The sequence below is a fragment of the Arachis ipaensis genome, chromosome B06 (genome assembly GCF_000816755.2).
Source record: "Arachis ipaensis cultivar K30076 chromosome B06, Araip1.1, whole genome shotgun sequence".
Lineage (NCBI taxonomy): Eukaryota > Viridiplantae > Streptophyta > Magnoliopsida > Fabales > Fabaceae > Arachis > Arachis ipaensis.
Window position 1 is genome coordinate 50,486,290 of NC_029790.2, and position 2,719 is coordinate 50,489,008.

Sequence of the window (2,719 nt, forward strand, 5' to 3'; positions counted from 1 at the left end):
CTGTACTGCATTTGGAGTGATGAACTGATGATTATTGATTAAGTCTTATGATGCTAAAAATTTTTCATCTTTTAAACATTATTGTTGTAAGTGTAGCTGAAACTAGTGTTAGTTATGAATTTAGTTATTGGATAATCTGAATCTGAATTTAGTTAGTGGATAATCTGAATCTGAATTTGTTGTTTGGGTTGTTGATTTTTAGGGATAAAAATACAAAATGTCTGAGAATGTTGGTTCAGGGACAGGGTCTTCGCTTCCTAGTATTCCTAGACCTACACCTGCTGTTTCTAGGAGAAAAAATGCAACTGGAAATAGAAGTGATATAGGATGGAAACATGGGATTGATGTTCAAGGCAATGGTAAAAAAGTGAAGTGTAATTATTGCTCAAAAACTATAAGCGGAGGGATTTACAGATTCAAGCATCATCTTGCCGGTACTAAAGAGGATTCAGAGCCTTGTGCTTCAGTACCTGAAGAAGTGAAGGCTGTGATGTTGAAAGTTTGTGTGGAGGCTAAAGAAGCATCATTGAAGAAGAGAAGATTTGGTGATGATGAGGATTATCCTGAACAAACAGAAAAGGAAAAGGACAATTCTCAACAAAGGGGGAAAGATATTCGCAACTTTGTCACAAAAGGAAAAGGGGCTCAAGTTCAATCAACAATAAATCAAATGATGAAGAAGGATCTAAAGGAACAATGTGATCAACAATGTGCCATATTTTTCTATACAAGTGCTATTCCTTTCAATGTTATTAAGAATCCCGAATTTTTAAAGTTTTGTGAGATGGTTGGTAGATATGGAATTGGCTATAAACCTCCTTCTTACCATGAGTTAAGAGAAACCCAATTAAAGAAAGCAGTAAACAATGTTGATGAAATGCTTACTGAATTTAAAGCAGAGTGGAAGAGAACTGGTTGTTCAATCATGTCGGATGGATGGACTGATAAAAAAAGGCGTAGTATTTGTAATTTTTTGGTGAACAGCCCTAAAGGAACAGTTTTTCTTTATTCATTGGACACTTCTGACATCTCGAAAACAACGGATAAAGTTGTCAAAATGCTAGAAGATGCCGTAGAATTTGTTGGTGAAGAGAATGTAGTCCAAATTGTTACAGATAATGCTGCTAATTATAAGGCTGCTGGAGAAAGAATGATGGAGACTAGAAAAAGTTTGTATTGGACACCATGTGCTGCACACTGCATAGATTTGATATTGGAGGATTTTGAAAAGAAGCTAAAGGTGCATGAAACAACCATAAAAAAGGGAAGAAAAATCACCACTTTTATCTACTCTCGGAGTATGCTCATTAGCATGTTGAGGAATTTTACAAAGGGAAAGGACTTGGTTCGGCCAGGTGCCACAAGATTCGCCACTGCGTATTTGACTCTCACTTGTCTTCATGATAATAAAGGACCATTGATGACTATGTTTACTTCTGCTGATTGGAAGACAACTAAGGTTGCATCAACGCCTGAAGGAATAAGAGTTCAAAACATGGCCTTGGATAGTAGGCTATGGAAGAATATTGTCATATGCCTCAAGGCTGCTGCTCCTCTCATTACAGTCCTTCGCTTGGTTGATTCAGATGAAAAACCAGCCATGGGTTTCATCTTTGAAGGCATGAGAAACGCCAAAGAAACAATCAAGACTAACTTCGGTTGTGTTAAAAAGAGGTAATCTTGAGTTTTGACTAATTGAAAGCTTTAATATTTGATTATCAATGTATCATGTTAGTATGTTACCATGTTTTCTTCTTATATTCAGTTATTTATTTAATTTTCTTATTTTTATTCATTTGCATTGCTATTTTTAGTTATGAACCTATATGGGAAATTATTGATGGAAGGTGGGAAAGTCAATTGCATAGACCATTGCATGCAGCTGCGTATTATCTTAATCCTCATTATCACTATGAACCAAATTTCATGGTTGATGATGCTGACATTAAGATTGGTCTATATAGTTGTTTGAAAAAACTAGTTCCTAACCAGGAAGAAAGGAAAAAGGTTGGTCTACAGCTTCTTGACTTTCATTATGCTAGAGGCCTCTTTGGTAATGAAACTGCAAAGAGTAGTAGGAAGACCATGCTACCTGCTGAGTGGTGGGACTTCTATGGAGATAGTTGTCCAGAACTAAAGAAGTTTGCTATCCGAGTTCTAACCTTAACTTGTAGTTCATCTGGTTGTGAGCGTAATTGGAGTGCATTTGAAATGGTAATTCCTTATTCCTTACTTCCTTAGAACTATTCATTATTAATTTTTTTATTTTTATTAACTATTGGCACTATATGTTTGTAGGTTCATACAAAGAGAAGAAATCGGTTGCATCAAAAGAAAATGAATGATCTAGTGTATGTGATGTATAATTTGAAGTTAAAGGGCAAGCAAATTAGAAAAACTCCAGAACTTGAATTTGATGCAGTGCATTCTGATGATGAGTGGATAACTGAGGATGTTAATGAAAATATTGCTGAAAGTGTTGAGCATTCTCACTTGCCAATGAATGACAATACTAATGATGATCCAAATAGTAATGAATTTGCTATTCCAGGTATGAATAGTAATGAATTCAACATGGGTGAGGGAGGTGAGAATGAGTTTATTGGGGATCCACAACAAAATTTAATAGAGGAAGAAGATGAACATGTGAATGATGATGAAGATTTTGTTGGCCGTGTTGAACCTGAGCCCGAAAGAAATGATGTTTCTGATGAAGATG

The 2,719-nt window shown here is 35.6% G+C and overlaps 1 protein-coding gene and 1 long non-coding RNA gene across 2 annotated transcripts in view; one reads left to right on the forward strand and one right to left on the reverse strand.

Annotated features, from left to right (window-relative positions):
* On the forward strand, positions 218–2,345 carry LOC107646880. The gene is made up of 3 exons (XM_021105520.1): positions 218–1,674; positions 1,815–2,191; positions 2,299–2,345. Exons 1-3 carry the CDS (start codon positions 218–220, stop codon positions 2,343–2,345), a joined length of 1,881 nt encoding a protein of 626 aa, XP_020961179.1.
* LOC110263984 overlaps positions 2,462–2,719 on the reverse strand; it is a 1,150-nt gene continuing 892 nt past the window's right edge. Inside the window, exon 2 of the long non-coding RNA XR_002349709.1 lies at positions 2,462–2,683. This is a non-coding gene — a long non-coding RNA (uncharacterized LOC110263984). The remainder of the gene's footprint in view (positions 2,684–2,719) is intronic.